A 17,914-nucleotide genomic window follows, 5' to 3' on the forward strand; every position below is an offset into this window, starting at 1 on the left:
CCAAGCTGCCAGGCAGCGATGAAGATGCTCCTCTGTGCTCCATGTCGGTGTTGATTGTGGTGCTGCAATGACTGGTTTTGAGGACACATGAAGAAAGGGTATGAGAGTGCAGCCCGTCTTCCTCCCTGAACCACCCTTCCAACTGGACATTAATGCGGACTTGCTGGATTTGGCAGACTGGACAGAACTTTCCTCTGTGCTGGTCTCACCCCAGGTCCCAGCTCTCCTCCTGCCAAGCAGTAAGGGTGTGTTCTCACTCACAACTCAGGGTAGCTGTGGAAAAGCCCACACCCCGAGGCTCAGGCACAAGGGCTAAAGTGCTCTGCAAAAAGTCCTGCAGTCCCTCTGGGTCTGAAGTTTTCCCAACTTAAAACTAAAGTGAGCGAGCATCTCCTTCCTCTCAGTTACCTTCTGGTGCTGTCTATCTTACAAGTCCTTATTCATTCAACCAAGCCCGGGAATGGCCTCTTATTTCCTTTGATGTCCCCATCTGTGGCTAAATTATTTTCTAGTTGTTTTGGGTTTCAAGGTAATGTCAATTTACAGACGGAATCATGTCCTAAATTCTTAAAATCTGAAATCTAGTCTGCCAGTTGGATTAAGGAACATATTTTCCTAAACAAATTACAAACGACAGTTGCATTCTAGGCCAAGTCCATAACAGCCTCACCAGGCACTGCAGTAGAATCACAACACTGGACCAATGCAACAGAGACAAACCACCCTTTTCAGCACCGATTCAATGAAGAAACCTAGTATCAGTGCAAATCTGGGTTCTTCAAGGCATGAGAGATACGAAACTCCTCCCCGCCCCGCCACCCCAAGGGATCTATGTCTGCACTCTGCCTGCCACGGATTCCAGGGACGGGGGGGATCCCTGGGTCCCAAGAAGGGACTTCAGATTGAGAGAGGACAAGGGAGAAGGTTCGGGAAGGCACTGGCCTGGGTCTGCAAGAAGCCAAGGCTTTGCCATCAGTAAGCTTCCAGGTATGGGAGCACCACAGTGAGACAGCAGAACCCAATCCCCAAGCCAAAAGGAAGAGAGGGGCGAGGAGCTAGACTCGCTGCAGCCATGGGCACTGGAAGCCGAGCTGGAAGGAAGGTGCTTGTCTGTGACAGTGAGGGAGCTTAGTCTCTGCCTATGGGAATGTTTTTAATCCGAAATATTTTTGGCCAGGAAGTCCTGGTATATTCTCCCAAAGCACACAGAGACAGGCACCAAGTCTCTTATTTTTCCTGTCTCAGCAACAGCACCAGCCCAGTGTCAAGGGAGCCTCTACCTTCTGGGCCCCTTAGAGATAAACAGGAAAAGCCAGGGAAGGAAATATCTTCCTTGGCCTCCAAAATAACAGCAGCCCTGTAGGCAATGAACTACAAATGTCTGAAGTATCTGTAAACATCTTAGTCACTGTGGTGTTCTTAAGCACCATGTTCTAACCCGTTATTGCCTGCATGCCTTGTAGGGTACTGATTTTTCAGAGACGAGTACCATATGTGCTGTACTTTGTGCGCAAAGATACAGCTTGGTATCCACCGCTCAAGTGCTGTAAATGATTTTTTCTAACACATGTTTAATGAGCCTGCACTGAACCACTCCCTTTCAGCCGGCAATTCTGGCCAAAGGCTTGCAACTGCCGTGCAGCAAGGTAGAAGGTGCAAATCTATAGTAATAAAAAGTGGTGAGAGTAAGTAGCTACAGCCAGTCCTCAGCCAAACTGAGGTCTGAAGCAGCCTCAGCAACCCAGCAGGCCATGGGAGACCGAATGCCGTGCATTTCGATTAATTCCTTCCACGGTTTTTACTGAGCTCTGACTCTAACTTGCCAGGCTCTCCATGCCCTTGAGGAGATTATAATCTGTTGAACAACGGCAGAAAAAAAGGTATGGTAGAGGCAGCCACAGGTGCGCGGAAGGGTGCACAGCGGGCAGAGTGGGGATGGAGAGACCTGCTGGCCACAACTAGCTCACAGGCAGGCAATGCGGCAAGGAAAGGCATGTCCAGGCAAAAGGAACAGAAAGTAACAAAGACAAGGAAGAATGTGGCATGTCAGGAAACTGCAAGCAGCTCTGCATTGCTGCAACAAGCATGGGCAGGGGTCCGGGGGAGGAGGGGTGGAAAAGGAGGCAGGGTGAGATCACGGAGGGCTCCAAGGCCGCCTATGACAGTCACACTATCTATCTATCAGGGAAAGCTTTGTTATCTGACAATGGGTTCTGTTGAGGACCCTCCCCTGGGACCACCAGTCCCTAAATCCTAGCAGACTTTCAGAAAGAAGCCCACTGACCTGATTACTGGACTCAACACCTTTGCCTTACTATTACTTTGTGTTAATAATTTCATTGCACATCGTTCGATGTGGGGTTTTTATACTTAATATCCAATGGGATGTACATTAATATACTCTCATGCAGTGTCATAAGGTGCACACCGTAACAATAAAAAGGGTTAATAAAGCCACAGCTTTTTCCTCAGACCACATAACGGGACATATATAAATACACATTTATAGCCCTTCAACCTTGTTTATAGCAACCTCGGGTGAGTTTACAGAAAAATGCCTCCGACAGACAGACATCTGACCGGGCACCAACACATTGCACTAAAGAGCACATCTTCATAAGAACCTGGAAAAAAAAAAAAAGAAAAAACACCTTTTCTGGCTATATACAAGATGTGGACTAATATTTTACAGTCTTATTTGTGTCACATTTTCAAAACACTGTGTTAGTCTGTCTTGAAAGGATTTATTTTTCTGTCCCTAATGGAAAAATAATCAGTAAATTTTAGAAATGGAAACTGGTCACTCGTCATTTCATTTTCTTTCAATTTAAGAGGGCAAACCTTATGGTTCCTTCTTTGTATCTTTCAGTTTGTTTCAGTTCAGTGAAAACTGCCTGGTACTGGGGCAAGCTTGGGGCTTTCCAGATTCTTGTTCATGATCCAAAAATAAACAGGTTTGCTAAAACACATAATAGTTATAAAATATAATTTAGAAACAAATTATAAACACCAAGGCAAGCAATTTTAAGATAAACATTTTAAATGAAAGATAATACCCAAAGTAAAAATTCATGTTTTTTCTAGCTATTCTTAAAAATATGTAACACCTAAACTGAAATTCTTCTCCAATCTCATCTTCCTGTGAGGCAGCTTTTATAAACTCTCCAGCATTAAGAGCAAAATCCCCTAAATAGCTGATCTCTCAGCTTAATCCCTTTACAGCAGAACTTCTCAAGGAGAAGAGAGAGGGTAGGAGAGTAGGAGGGAACGTATGTGAGTGTGAAGGTAACACAATTATCTAGAGAAATTTAAAAATAGACTTCACTCCTACCCAGGTCCTACCCACTTCTCCACATCTCAAACCCCCACAACCAGACTCAAAAAAAAAAAAAAAACCTGATTCTAATTGTGCTCTCTCCCTTGAGAGCCTCTGCTTTAAGATAACTCCTGGAGTCAAGAAGGGGCCTCTCTCTGGTGCATTTCTCCAGATTTTCGAGACTCTGCAGGAAGAGGCTCTGTCCCTCATGAGGCTTAGGCCCTGCTACAATCCATGCAGCCCCCAGATACATCCCAGGCAACTGCTAAATTCAAGCCACTCTAAAACATTTCATAATTCTGCAGGAAGATTTGCCCGATTAATTAACAACACCATGGTGCTGTTAACAGCAACTGCAAGTAATTCCAGTAAAGCACCAGGCCCCAGCTAAGGAATGCAAAACCACGACACTCAGTCTTCCAGAACTACACACATATGTCCAGTTAACGATGGCATAACCAACTTTAACCAAGATCGAACACCTAAATGAAAACGACTACATCAAAAGCAGAAATAAAAACTGGATGGAAGGTCATATTTGCTAACTGTCCCACATCTATACTGAAAAAGATTCAAGGAGACTAAAATTAAGCAGCTTTTGAAATGTCAGCTTTCATGCTGTGCAAACTGCGGAGTCTGGGCTAGAAATCTGCTTCTGCCAGGCTGCAGAACCCCGGGGTAAGTTACTGAACCTTTCTCAGGCTTCATTTCCTCACCTGAAAGTGGGATTCGTAACTGTCTCCCCTCAGGAGCCTGCTGCAATGAGATAGTAAGTAGGGTAATCCCTCAGACAGGGTTAGCCCCAGCATCCTTAACACCCCACCTTCCAAGTTAGCCACGAGCTACCAAAATCACCAGTAGTTCAGTATGTATTTTAATATGCTCTGAACCAAATATTTTCAACATCCTTTTTACAACACATTTATAGCCTTACATTAAAAAAGGTTTTTATTAAATCAAGTGGACTTTAGAAAACTACATATAGTAAACCATATTAATAAAATATCAAACTAATAAAATATAAATTGTAATAAAAATAAAATTGGTATTAAAAAGAATTATAGATTTATATAGTATAAGAAATATATATTACATATAAGATACATATAATTACACATAAGAAAAATATTTAGAATATAATAAAAGTATAGGCCAGGTGTGATGGCTCACATCTGTAATCCTGGCACTTTGGGAGGCTGAGGCTGGAGGATCACTTGAGGCCAGGAGTTTGAGACCAGCCAGGGCAACAAAGACGGACAACTCCCTCTGCCCCCAACTCCCTACAAAAAAATGAAAATCAATAAAAATTAGCTGAGCACAGCAGTGGTCACCTGTAGTCCCTGCTACTCAGGAGGCTGAGGTTGGCAGACTGCTCATGACCCGGAGTGTGAGGTTGCAATGAGCTATGATCACGCCACTGCATTCCAGCCTGGGCAACAGAGCAAGACTCTGTCTCAAAAAAAAAAAAAAAAAAAAAACACACACACACACACACACACACACACACACACAAAATATCAATTCCAGTGGCCAAAACTGATGAAAAATAAGTTTCATAAAGCCAGCAGTGATGTACATTTCTAGCATGAATATACAAACTCTAACTTATGTGCCTTTTAATCACATGTGACACAAATGCAGAATCAAGTGAAAAGCCATCATTCTCTAACAGTCAACCAGAGATAGAAGAGAACATGCAGCTGATTTAAAGATACTTCTGCTAAAACCTTGAGAGATCACATATAAGTTCTAAGCCAAAAAAGATAGGAGAAACTTTTTTTTTTTTTTTTTAATTTTACCTGTTGCTAGGGTAACAGGATTTTGGCAGGAAGTCAAAGTCACCATAGCTAAAAGATGAGTTTTAGAAGGATAAAAATCTATTATCTCTCTACATTTAGATTAAATAAGAGACTTTGTAGTAAGGCATGCCTAATGACAACAGGATGAACTCTAACAGTAAAAGAATGAAAATGAAACCATCTGGTAATGAACTATGCAAACTAGATAGTATTTCAGTATTTTCATCCCCTTAACTAATGGCCATCACCACAGTACAGCAGGAAGACAGAAACAACACGGAGATTAATGTTTTCTTTATTTCACAAAGTTCTCTAAAGAAGTTTCAGGGAGATTAAGAGGAGAAATTATGCCCTACCACACATTTCATACGCATGGCTAGGTTCCAGGTTGTGTGGGTGAGCACTTCTAAAAATTTTTCCTTTTTTTTTTTTTTTTTGAGACAGGGTCTCATTCTGTTGCCCACACTGGAGTGCAGTGACAGGACTACGGCTCACTGCGGCCTCAAGCCCTGGGCTCTAGCAGTCCTCCTGCCTCAGCCTCTGAAAGTGTTAGGATTACAGGCGTGAACCACTGCACCCGGCCAGGTGGGCACTTAAAAAATTTATATACATATACATACACACACACACACATATACTTTTCTTTTCTGTTCAACACTGTGCAAGTGAGAGTCTCTGTGAAGCTCCACAGTGAATCTGACTAAGCATGGTGGTCCCAAACTGGGAAATGCAAGCTGATTGCCTTGCAATTCTTTTCAAAAGTAACAGCAGCACACCTGCCTCAGTGGCCTGCTCATCTCTCCACACTTTGATCCTTTCATTCTCCCACTTTCCTTCACTGCCACTGCTGTCTGTCTTTCACCTACATCTCTGAGTGAACTGAAAGTGAATTTCAGAATGGAAAAGGCTACATAATAGCAAGTATTCCAAATCACCAAATCACATTAAGACATCCTAAAATCATTTATAATCAGGCTTTAAATTATATCGAACCGACTTATGGCCCAGCTATTCCTCTACTTACTAATGCTGTAATCTCTAACGTCCAGAGAGTCGTGTCCCCTGCCTTCACCACCAAGAGTGAACATTGGGTGGAGTCTTTAAACCAAGAGTGAACGTTGGGTGGAGTCTTTAAACAAATACACTTAGGATCAGCCTTCCCCAAAACATAAACTCAGCAAAGGTGTGTCGGTGCTACAGCAGCCACAGTGAGGGCCGCAGCAATGAGCGTCAGCAGCAAGGACAGGTGCGCGGCAGAACCCAGGTGCTATGAGTGCTCCCGGCCCTGCCGCAACCCCGGAATCACCTGGAAGCTTTAAGAATGCCAGGGCCAGGTCCCATCCCTGGTGATGCCAATTAGCTGGTCTAGGGAGCACACGTGTGCTGGGCCGTAGGCTCTCCAGGTGATTCTCGTGCGCAGCCACCGAGTCAGGCTCACTGCTCCCCCGCAGCCTTCCTGCGGACAAGGACTTCTTCCCAGAAGTTCTGTTTGAGCCACAAAGTAGATTAACTGTAAAACCAAATGCTTTCTACAGAGACTTGGTTAGTCCATGGAATGACTTTTAGACTGTGACTGGTTTAAAATATCCACCTCACACCAGCAATGGCTACTACATGGACTACCACTGGTAGTTTCCTTTCATTCCAGTGTCCGAGGAGAAAGGTCACACTGGCCCTAGAATCCATTTTTTTTCTTTAGACGCAGTCTCGCTCTGTCATTCAGGCTGGAGTGCAGAGGCGCAATCTCGGCTCACTGCAATCTATACCTCCTGGGTTCAACCAACTCTCCTGCCTCAGCCTCCCGAGTAGCTGGGACTACACAGATGCCTGCCATCATGAGGTGGGGTTTCACCATATTGGCCATTTTAGTCTCGAACTCCTGACCTCAAATGATACACCCACCTCAGCCTCCCAAAAGTGCTGGGATTACAGGCGTGAGCCACTGTGCCCAGCCAACCCTAGAATCCATTCTATTCCATTGTTTTACAAGTGAGCATTTGGCCACTCCCTGAATACTTTCAGCAACAGGTAGGCAGACATTTCACTCACGCATGGCCCCAGCTGGTCTGGAATTATCACATGCTGGTCCTCACACAGAGGACATCTATCTGAAGACAGCTATCAAAGCTCCCTTTAACCCCAACTTCTCTCTTCCTCCTGCCGCTGTTTCTAGACTCTCAGCATTCTGCTTACCCTCCTCTGCTAGTTGTCAGCATCCATCTTAAATTGGTGCAATGGAACCCTTCCCATTGTTTAGATTCACTGTGGCCACCTTACTGCAGGTGGCAAATAGTACTTGTCATTCCCTCCCCTTTGCGGTACACGGGGGAATATATTTGGGGCTGCTCACATAGTTCATTCTGGCCAATGACATGTGTTGTGCATCACACCCAGAATGACCAGCGTGTAAAGACCAGGCATGACTCTCCAGTCTGTTTTTCAGTAACACCTACGTTAAGACAATGGGGCTGAAAGAAACAGCCTTGATCACTGAGTTACCGGTGGAAGGGATGACTGCCCCGGAGAAATGCAAACTCTGTATGTGCCAGAAACGAACTTTTATTGGATAAATCAATGGGCTTTGGGGGATTGTACTGCCACACAGACTAAGCAAGTAGTTCGCAAAGTATGGTCCCAAGATGAGCAGCATCAGCATCAGCTGGGGCTTGTCAGAAATGCAAATGACCGGGTTCCATCCCAGACCTGCTGAATCAGAAGCTCTGGGGTGGAGGCCAGCAACTAGCTGAACAAGCCCTCCAGTTAATTCTGATGCACACTCCAATTTGGGGAACCGCTAGCTAGATTATGTTGCCAAGCCAAAGGAAGGGTGTTAGCTCTCCTTGGTATGAATGCTACCTCAGCAGCCACAAAAAAGGATGGGTTGTAGCAAAACAGTCAAATAAAGACAGAATACTTTTTCATAGAACTTAGCCATATCTATCTCACATAATATCGGTCTACTTTTATTTTTTGTTGTTGTTTAAGTGAAAAGCTCTGCATTTAAGATCTGCCTTGTAAAATCCCTCCCAGCTTCTCTTCAGAAAGACTGAGGAAAATCTGATCCGAGATGGAAGCTTTCTCTCCAACAAGGCAGTGAGCCATGAGCCAGCTATCCATGCAGTATTTCATTCAGGCCCTCCTGCACTACACTGTACAGTATCAGAACAGACAGAATCTGTCAACAGTTTTGCTGAAACCCAGTTTCTGTCCAGAGGGTTAGTCCACCTACCAACTGGTCCCTCTGTAAAGAAAAAGAGATTGATTCGCAATCACATGTTTTTAGTCTTCGCCTAGTTCTTTTCCCCAGTGCTCAGGCAAAAACCAGCTACTTCACCATCTGTTCCCTGAAATGGCTGCGCTCAGTAAGTTCAGACAGACTTTATCTGAAATTTTCAGAATCTACGCAACCTTCTCCTCTCACACAAGCAGGATATCTGGCCACAGCTCATTCTCCACGACATGCATATATTTGCAATCTCCTTTCACCCCATGTAAAGATGGAAAAGTGGCCCAGAGCAATGGCTCACACCTGTAATCCTAACACTTTGGGAGGCCAAGATGAGAGGATCACTTGAGCTCAGGAGTTCAAGACCAGCCTGGGCATCAGAAGACTTCAACTCTACAAAAAAAAATTTTTAAATCAGCCAAGCAGGCCGGGCACAATGGCTCATGCCAGCACTTCGGGAGGCCAAGGCAGGTGGATCGCCTGAGGTCAGGGGTTCGAGACAAGTCTGGCCAACCAACATGGCAAAACCCCATCACTACTAAAAATACAAAAGGCCAAGTGGAGTGGCTCATGCCTGTAATCCCAGCACTTTTGGGAGGCCAAGGCAGGTGGATCACGAGGTCACGAGTTCAAGAACAGGCTGGCCAACATGGTGAAACCCCGTCTCTACTAAAAATACAAAAATTAGCTGGGCATGGCAGCGTGTGCCTGTAATCCCAGCTACTGGGGATGCTGAGGCAGGAGAATGAGGCTTGAACCCAGAAGGTAGAGGTTGCAGTGAGCTGAGATCGTGCAGTTGCACTCCAGCTCGGGCAACAAGAGCGAAACTCCATCTCAAAAAAACAAAAAACAAAAATTAAAAAAAAAAATTAGCCAAGCACAGTGGTGCCATGCCTGTGGTCCCAGCTACCTGGGAAGCTGAGGCGGGAGGATTACTTGAGCCAGGGAGGTCGAGGCTGCAGTGAACCATGACCATACCACTGTACTCCAGCTTGGGCAACAGAGACCCTGTTGAGAGAGAGAGAGAGACAGAGAGAGAGACATACAAACATATAAGACAGACAGACAGATACAGATGGAAAAGCAAATTTATTTATATTGGCTAAACCATTTCTTAGAGGCTTGCTGTCATTCTGGGACATCAATTCACCCTTAATCACATTGATTCCATTTTCTTTTGTTTTTCTTTTTTCTTTTTTTTTTTTTTTTTTGAGGTGCAGTTTCGCTCTTGTTGCCCAGGCTGGAGTGCAGTGGCACAATCTCGGCTCACTGCAACCTCTGCCTCCCGGGTTCAAGCGATTCTCCTGCCTCAGCCACTTGAGTAGCTGGGATTACAGGCGCCCGCCACCATGCCCAGCTAATTTTTGTATTTTTAGTAGAGATGGGGTTTCACCATGTTGGCCAGGATGGTCTTGATCTCCTGACCTTGTGATCCCGCCTCAGCCTCCCAAAGTGCTGGGATTACAGGCGTGAACCACCGCACCTGGCCCTGATTCCATTTTCGTTGGAGAAAGCAAAGCAGGAATTAAACAGCTTTGCCTTCTCTTGGCCAAATATAAACATAACTTTCCTGAAAACAATGACCTATGCCTGTCCTCTTTCTTCACATTCTACAAAATATCTCTATTAAATATACCTTCCAATATTTGAATATATTTCACAAGCTTTGGTGCGTTCTAACTTTAACTCAAAGCATCTGATAAAAATCCATTAATAGCCAAATACATCACTACCTCACACTAAATAACTGAGGAGCCACTTTGAAGCTTATTACTTTCTTCTACCTACCATTTCCCCAATTATAGTTTCCCATGCTAAGTGATGATCAAAATACAGATATAGAACCTCTTTAAAACATGTTTGCTATCATTCTCTAGAAAAAGATCCAGGCTCCCAGAAGAAATGGTTGACTGCAGGGCTAGGGCAGGGAAAATAAAAGACGAACCAGGAACATACTATGACACCAGAAAGTCCTCAGAAAGGATGCTTGTCCAGAAGACACAGGGGCCAAATGAAAGCAATTCCCAATGGCCACATCTAGGACCATTTAAGCAAAAATAATAATAATAATAATAATAATAATAATGATAGCAATGGATTCCAACCCATTGGATAAAATAAACATTCATAAATGCATACAGCTGTAAATATAAAACTGAGCTCATCTTTGCAGTGGAGTTCCAACTAATAAATGCAGAAGAAGTGATGGAAGTAGAAAGTCAACATTAAGTACTGTTGCAGGCAAGAATAAAGAATGGATGTTCAGATTAGTGAGTGAAAAAATGATGAGACACAGGTTCTATGCATAGTGTCAAAGTATCTTCCCACAAGATTAATTACAAAGGGGAAGCAGGAAGTTACAAGGGGGATTTCTGTGGTTAGAAAGCTAGTTAGGTACCTGAACCTAGACTGCAACTTGTGTGTATCTGTGACTAACACAAAGCCCCTTGCCATATGTGCAAGTAACAATCTAAAGAGAACTGCTTCAATCAGTGACCCCAGAGATACTCTGCAAGGCACAATGCTGTAAGCCATAGAAGACTGTAATAATAAAATGGATATACAACTTGCCCTCAAAGACTTCACTATTTACAAGGACAGCTAAAATCTGGCCATAACAAAACAATAATACCAACTTTAGAAAGTGCAATAAAAATTAGACAATACATAAGCATTTGAGAAAAAACTTTAAAAAGAGAAACTGATCAGTTTTTTACTGCTTTCTGTATATAGAATTTCTGTAACAAGAACTTCTTAAAATGCTGCTGCTTTAACTATTTTTCTTTTTTAAATAGCTAAAGTAGTAATTCAGCAAATTGTAGGTTTTAAGATGATTATGCCTTTAATATCTGAATAATATGCACTGAATATCTGTCCATTTTTTAAAAAGTATTTGACTTGATATTAGATTACGACAAATAACTGGAAAAAAGTTTAAAAACCACTGAAAGTAGATACTGACAATTCTTTTTTTTTTTTTTTTTTTGAGACGGAGTCTCGCTCTGTCACCCAGGCTGGAGTGCAGTGGCCGGATCTCAGCTCACTGCAAGCTCCACCTCCCGGGTTTACGCCATTCTCCTGCCTCAGCCTCTCGAGTAGCTGGGACTACAGGCGCCTGCCACCTCGCCCGGCTGGTTTTTTTTGTATTTTTTAAGTAGAGACGGGGTTTGCCAGGATGGTCTCGATCTCCTGACCTCGTGATCCGCCCGTCTCGGCCTCCCAAAGTGCTGGGATTACAGGCTTGAGCCACCGCGCCCGGCCTGCGACAATTCATTTTTTAAAAAGAGCATCAGAGACATAGAAAAGCTACTGAATAACTAGCAGAGCCAGAACTAGGTTTTGGTATCTTTTTTTTTTCTTTTTCCTTTTTTTTTTTTTTTGACACAGAGTCTCGCTCTGTTGCCCAGGCTGGAATGCAGTGGCACAATCTCGGCTCACTGCAACCTCTGCCTCCTGGGTTTAAGCAATTCTCGTGTCTCAGCCTCCTAAGTAGCTGGGATTACAAGGCACCCACCACCATGCCTGGCTCGTTTTTGTATTTTTAGTAGAGATGGGTTTTCGTCATGTTGGCCAGGCTGGTCTCGAACTCCTGACCTCAAGTGATCGCCTGCCTGCATTGGCCTCCCAAAGTGTTGGGATTACAGGCGTGAGCCACCAGGCCCGGCCAGTTCTGAATCTTAAAGACAAAGCTACTGAATACCTTTACTTAATAAATGGAACTGTATACAAAATATTTCTTTTTAGTAAAGTGCTGGATGGGAACTGAGAAGGGGAAGAAAGGTCAAAAACAATTACCGAAACCAAAACAGCCATTTAAAATGAGTAGCAGTGAATTATAATATTTTGACATAAATTTTTAACTTATGCCAGTTAAATTTACTCCTAACCTGAAATATTTACTCCAAACCTTATCAAAATAATAATCATACTAGAAGCAATAACACTAAAGTAATGACTGTACTGTGGTTGGCAGAATGCATTTAGATTATTCCTCAAGTTATATTTTATATATATGTATTTTAAGTCATAATTATGATACTAAAATCAAGTATACATTCAAAGTTCACTGGTTCAGAACACTGACATATTTATCATAATGCATAATAATATTTCATTGGGTAATCCAATACATTTGGATCTTTACAGTAACTTCTGGGCTGGTGGAAGTAAAACTGTATTCTCTCCTGAGACCTTTAGCCAAATATAATTTTTGATCCCTTATATGTGTATAGTGTATTTCATATTGATATCACATCTTAAGCCCATAGGATTAGAGAATACTTATCACCTCATATACAGTTCTCTAGGTACTTAAACACAGGACACTGGAAGATCACTAAACATGTAACCATTTTAAAGAAGAGGAGGTTAAGTCTAAGAGGAGTTAGATGTCTTCCAAATTAGAACTCATTTTTGGTCTATTAATTCAAGAAATACTTTTCAACTAAAATGGAGACACAGATGTGGGTGCTATCCGTATATATACTGAACACGAGTAGCAAAGTTATAAGAGTGGTTGAATTTTCCCAAGAGAAGGTTAAATGTTTCTAGGACAGAAACCTGATGGGTGTTCCAGTAATGGAGAGAGAATCCAGGAGAGAGTGGTATTCCCAATAAGGTAGAAAATGCTTTTAGAAAGAACTTCTAATCATGTGAAATACTGCTGTGAGGTGAGTGGAGGTAAAGACAGAAACACATCCAACAGACTTAACAACAAAGGGGTCACCAGAGAACTGGGTTCAGTGATAAGGTGGCAAGCCCAGGGTAAATGGGAAGGAAAGATACAGACAGCAAGGTGCTTGCCTGGTTGTCTGAAGGAAGACAGAGAAAAGACAGCACAGGGGCTTTGAAGTTTGGGTGACTTGAGTATTCTAGGAAAGGAGAAATGAATGGAGATAGGTAAAAGAAACTTGTAGAGGGGTGTTTGGAAGTGGGTGCTCCAGTATGATTTGGCGTGGTGGAACTCTCGCATTCAACACCATCCATTTCACTAGCTTATGAAGACGCTCCTCCCCTCTCCTTGCCCACTCATCTCCTTCATTCTCTCAGGAGGCTGAGGGAACAGGATTGAAACTACAATATAATCTGATGTGCCTTATTCCAAAGGCAGGGCCTCAACTCCTTCAAAGCTAATCCTAAAATCCTACTAAGCCAAACATTTCCATTCTGATGAACATCTCCATCAAAACCAAGGGCACAAGCATGCACACACATGCAATTCAGAGTGGGATCTCTGTGCAGGTCCAGAGCAAAGGCTTTCAATCAGTGTTACATTTCATCCCACCAACTTTTTTGAAATCATCTCCTCCTCTTATATCCTAGATCTAATCATTATCTCTTATGTAAGATAAAGATAGTTTTTTTAAAAAAGGAAAAGAGTTCTGAAATGTTACAAGATAGTTACAGAAATCTCATGAAATGAAAGGACTGGACTACCGGATGATGACGAAGGCCAGCTCCTGTTTGACTCTTATGCAGTCTGGTAGGGGTGCCAAGTGAAGACTCCCTAGAACCACCACATCAGACTGACAGCACCCCTGGCAGTGTATTTATACTGTAGATTATTAAAGTATTGCTCCTTAAAAACTACCCAGTATTTACAATGAACACTGTACAATGCTAGCAGGAAAGCCTAAGACTAAGATGATTAAATAAGCAACGTGCCACTAAAGCCAAATATATTCTGTAAGTAACTACTTTTTATATCAAGACATACTGTAGTGAGACCAAATACAATAAAAACATCTTTTTGCAATTTGTGAACATTGTGATCCAGCCATAGTCACAGGCCATTTGGATAATCACAAAGTAAAACATGTCAGTTTCATGAGTACCTCAAACAAGTAGTACAAATAAATGAGATTATAGAACAGTTCTTAGCACATTTGCTAGAACAAACTCCTCAAGGCTGTAGTGTATACTAATCACAAAACAATTCCTATGTACTCTCTATAAAGGCTCACTATGCATGACTATTTTGTTCTATTGGCTTAAGTTAAAGCACTAAGATGACTTTCTTTAAAAATGTCATGTATCTGAACCCACTAATCAATCTCAGTATTAGGACTACAAATGAGACAAGCTGGTATTCTGTTCCTCATGATGAAATACAAAAAGAATACAGCACCTATGACATATTCTTTTGTTGTTTTTTGGTTCTGAGACAGGGTCTTGCTCTATCGCCCAGGCTAGAGTGCAGTGGCATGATCATGGTTCACTGCACCCTGGAACTCCTGGGCTCAAGTAACTGCCTCGGCCTCCCAATGTGCTGGGATTATAGGCATGAGCCACCATGCCCACCTGACATAGGCTTATCTAAAAAATTCAAATCTAATCAAAATTCCAGGAATATGAGATAAAGAGGAACAAGTTGAACGGTGTCAAAAAGTAGCAAATTCTGGCTGGGTACAGTGGCTCATGCCTGTAATCCCAGCACTTTGGAAGGCCAAAGTGGGTGGACTGCCTGAGACCAGGAGTTCAAGACCAGCCTGGCCAACATGGTGAAATCCCATCTTTACTAAAAATATTAAAAAATTAGCTGAACGTGGTGGTGCACATCTGTAATCCCAGCTACTTGGGAGGCTGAGGCACGAGAATTGCTTGAACCCAGGAGGCAGAGGTTGCAGTGAGCCGAGATCATGCCACTGCATTTCAGCCTGGACGATAAAGTGAGACACTTTCTCAAAAAAAAAAAAAAAAAAAAAAGTAGCAAATTCCATGTTGGTTCCTAGTGTCAGCAAGTTAGAAAAAAAAAGTAGCAATTACCCAAATCTAGTAAAGTGAGGGACAACCTATATATAGGACAAACAATCCAATTTTTCTAAGAAATCAACCGTACATTAAAAAATAAACTGGAAGGACGACTACATAAAATAATGACACAACAACCAAATGTGATATGTGGACTTTTTGGATCCTGACCATAACAAACCAACTTTGAGACAATCAGGAAATGTCAATACAGCCTAATATTGTATTTAATACAGTATTAGATAATATTGAAAAATAATTTTGCTAATGTTATTAGGTCTAGTCATAAGTATTTTTAAAATTTCTTATCAGTGGGAGACATATACTATTTATAAGAGAAAGGATATACATATGTGACTCAGATTTTTCAGCGATCTTGAGTTACAGAGCTTCTACTGGAAGTAAAAGGACGTGGTTCCTCTTCCCACTACCAAACTCAAGGAAGAATCATGTAAGTTACACAAATGCTCCCGGCAGTGTTCAGCATTTCCACTGTCTTTCTCTGCTCCTTTCTCCCTTAGCTAGTACAGGGATAGAGGTAAATTCAAACGCCTTTAACCTTGGTTTACTATATTTCTCTTTCCTAAGCTATAAACATGAATGTGGTAGGTAACTTACCACATTCATGCACACCAGTCTGGAGGAGTGCGTGTGAAGGCAATGACTAGGAAAACTAAAGACTGAAGGATTTGGAAAGGTCCATTTTACAGATAAAGAATTGAGACACAGAGACACCAAGTGATTTTTAAGGTCACACCACTAATTACTGAGAGAGCCAAGCCAAGAGCCCACATCTTGGAAGCTTGCCAGTCCAGTGCCCTCTCTTGCACTCACCCGGAGCGGCTTTCATTCTTTACTGACCTTCCCGTGCTCCTTCCTCACGTGGGATATGTACACATCTCTCTGCATGAAGAGGCGGTCACACTCCCAACACGTCCACCCAGGACTGGCCACTTTCTTGGTTTCCATGGATTTTTTCACAGGAGATGGAGATTTCTTTTCCAATTTCTCTTTCCCATTCATGGATTTGGTGTCCTCTTTGTTCTGATTTGCTGAATTTTGAGTTGTAGGCTTAATGCTCAAAGGCAAGTTTATACCCAAGTTTGGAGGCCCTTCAATACTTTTCAATGTTCCATGCATAGACTACATTATAAAAAGAAAAGAAATATCTATCACAAATCACAACACTAAAAGAAAGCACAAGTATGCTATCTTAACACGTGGTACACATTTCAATACCATTTTATATTCATTCAGAAGTATTTCTTAATATATAAAGAAAAAAACCTAAGCTAAATATACACTTCAAAAGAGATAAAAGTCTGTTACAAGTTATGTATTTCTCTTTCCAAACGCTTTTTAAAGGCCTATATATTTATACCATTTTAAAATTCTTTAAAGAAAGACCTCTGTATTGAACACAAATTAATCCTGGTACTTTAGCCTCCTGTAACAACCCAGAGTGAGGCCTCTCTACAACCAACCATTTCAGAACAACCTTCTCCTTTCTCATCAGCCTGGAAATGTTTCAATAGGCTAATACATTATTAGGAATTCAACTAGAACAAACTGACTTGAGCAAACATCTAAGATCAACACGTTAGTAAATAGCAAGCCTTTTTCTTTTCACGCCTTTCACATTCTTGGAATACTTGTAACAATCTGGGTTTTTGCTGGGTTTTGTCAGTAATTTTCATCTCCTTACACCTATCCCGACCCATCCTTTCTTCCTGATGGCAGCCAGGCTTGAGAACTACACACATTAGATACTCACGTCTTTTTGAACTGCTTAGCTATCTATTTTCATCAACATAATAGCCACGAACAGCCATGTTCAACTTAAACTCACTGGATTTCAAATTTGAAAAGGGTAAAATTAGTGCAATTTGATTCTAAAGACCAGCTCACTTTGGTTTTCGTTTTGTAGTCTAAAAGCATGGAATAAAAACAGAGGGATGGGGTGAATGCAGTGGCTCACGCCTATAATTCCAACACTTTGGGAGGCCAAGGCAGGAGGATCACTTGAGACCTAGAGTTTGAGACCAGTCTGGGCAAATAGAGAGACTCCATCTCTACAAAAAGATTAAGAAATAGCCGGGCATGGTGGTGCATGCCTGAAGTTCCAGTTACTCAGAAGGCTGAGGTAAGAGGACTGCTTGAGCCCAGGAGTTCAAGGTTACAGTGAGCTATAATCACGCCACTGCACTCTAGCCTGGGCAACAGAGCAAGACCCTGTCTCAAAAACTAAAAACAAAAACAAAAAAACAGGGTGGAGGAGAGCAAAAACTAAAATCTTTGCCTCTGTATACAATATAAAATTTATCTTTGAATAGGGCCGTCTCTTCTTACTAGCAGTCAGGCTTGCAGTTAAACCATGAATTCCTGAACCTACAGAAAGACAACATGAAAAATCTTTCCTAAGAGGCTTTCCACACATCCGAGTTTCCCTGGGTCACAGAAACTGACACTGAAAGACCTCAGCTCCACATTCCTTCTTGGATGTCTAAGCCAGCCATTCCTTCAGGACACTCTCCATCACACTTTCTCAAGGTAAGGTCTTCTCTAAACAGTGCCAAGAACTAGCTAACCTTCTTCAACACCATTTTCCCCCAGAGGGAAACAGGGGTTCTATCATCTTCTCACTGGCTGAAGTCTCAAGGTCTACCCAAACAGGCAACAGCACAAGTGGCCCATAAACCAGGGGCTGAGGCGGGCCAGGCGCAGCGGCTCACGCCTGTAATCCCAGCACTTTGGGAGGCTGAGGCGGGTGATCACGAGGTTAGGAGATCGAGACCATCCTGGCTAATATGGTGAAACCCCGTC

The 17,914-nt window shown here is 42.4% G+C and overlaps 1 protein-coding gene across 3 annotated transcripts in view; it reads right to left on the minus strand.

Moving 5' to 3' along the window:
- Positions 1 to 17,914, minus strand: part of ZNF532 (zinc finger protein 532) — a 138,884-nt gene that overhangs the window by 18,783 nt on the left and 102,187 nt on the right. For all 3 annotated transcript variants that reach the window (XM_011971701.1, XM_011971702.1, XM_011971700.1), the window contains one exon: positions 15,953 to 16,234. In XM_011971701.1, coding sequence (XP_011827091.1) covers positions 15,953 to 16,234 — 282 coding nt within the window. The remainder of the gene's footprint in view (positions 1 to 15,952; positions 16,235 to 17,914) is intronic.

Source organism: Mandrillus leucophaeus, unplaced genomic scaffold, assembly GCF_000951045.1.
Source record: "Mandrillus leucophaeus isolate KB7577 unplaced genomic scaffold, Mleu.le_1.0 Scaffold124, whole genome shotgun sequence".
Classification (NCBI taxonomy): Eukaryota; Metazoa; Chordata; class Mammalia; order Primates; family Cercopithecidae; genus Mandrillus; species Mandrillus leucophaeus.